Here is a 1,175-nt window from a genome sequence, read left to right as displayed (position 1 = left end):
TGTGAGGAAATTCTTTGGGTTCCTCATAGTCAAAATTTTCATTGCCATAATTTTTAAATACTGTTTATTTATAAGAGCACAAACAAAAATATTTGCTAATAAATTAACTAAGATTTATTTTGATTAGGTGTTTTTTTGTAAAATGGATTTGAAAGAAATCAAAGTACTTACAAAACAAGCAAGAGCAGCTCTTAGAGAAAAAGAATATAAAACTGCTTTGAAACATTGTAAAGTAAGTTTGGATTTTAATTTTTAAGAATTTTTTTTTTATATACAGTAATATAATTACTTAGATTTTTTTAACCTGTAAAAATTCTAAATAGTTTTATTGATGTTTCAAGTAATTTAGCTTGTGAATGTAAGAATTAGAAATGTGTTTTTATTTTTTATAAATTAAACAAATCAATAAAATGGTTTTATGTTAATTAAAATAAGGTTTAATTGAGAAAAAGTGTTAAAAAATATAGACAATGATTTCAGAAGCATATATGGCTAATCATATTTGAGTTACTCAACAAAAATATAATTTCATAAATAATGCTAAGTGTATTTGGTTGTTTTGTTTTGAATATAAATAAGAACAAAAAATTAAAAACAAATTGTTAAGTGGTTTGGTTTCCAGAATACAGTCAAACCCAGTTTGTAGGTTTGTCAGTTGTACATTTTTCACAATATGTTAAATCTTTTCTGCATTACTAGTAGCCCGGGACGCCCCCTAGTGGGCGTTGTTTACAAATTTCCATGAAGCACGGTTCCTTTGACTTTTTTGTTCCTATCAATATGCTGTACAGCTCTGTTAAAGTCCCAATGGTAAGATTAGGTGAAGAGGTGGCGACCCCCCAAACTGTAGCCCCTTGTGCGAACAATAAAGGCAAAGGAACCATACCCCTACTCGCGACCCTTCGCGAGATATAAGCCCCTGAAATAATAAATTCATATTACAAATATACTGAATTATTTATATTGTTATATTGACCAAATAATAATTTATTGCCAAATGAATAATAATAATTCATATTGTTAATTTATATAAGAATTAAAATTGTTAATTTGAATGTTTGAAATATGACACACGATAGGGGCGCCTCTAGTGTCGGTTGTCAAACGGTTACGGGACGGACGGACGGAAGGAAGGAAGGACGGACACCTGTTGAATGGGTTATATATATAGATAA

At 29.3% G+C, this 1,175-nt stretch overlaps 1 protein-coding gene across 1 annotated transcript in view; it reads left to right on the top strand.

Annotated features, from left to right (window-relative positions):
• The first annotated feature begins 37 nt into the window (after nt 1–37).
• Nucleotides 38–1,175, top strand: part of LOC111614468 (tetratricopeptide repeat protein 37-like) — a 56,768-nt gene continuing 55,630 nt past the window's right edge. Inside the window, exon 1 of the mRNA XM_023355849.1 lies at nt 38–232. Within this exon, the coding sequence (XP_023211617.1) occupies nt 143–232 (90 nt within the window). The 5' untranslated portion in view covers nt 38–142. The remainder of the gene's footprint in view (nt 233–1,175) is intronic.

Source organism: Centruroides sculpturatus, unplaced genomic scaffold (genome assembly GCF_000671375.1).
Source record: "Centruroides sculpturatus isolate CEXI.00-Female unplaced genomic scaffold, Cexi_2.0 scaffold1934, whole genome shotgun sequence".
NCBI lineage: Eukaryota > Metazoa > Arthropoda > Arachnida > Scorpiones > Buthidae > Centruroides > Centruroides sculpturatus.
The sequence above is the reverse complement of the archived record's forward strand: the minus strand, read 5'-3'. Positions and strand labels throughout refer to the sequence as shown.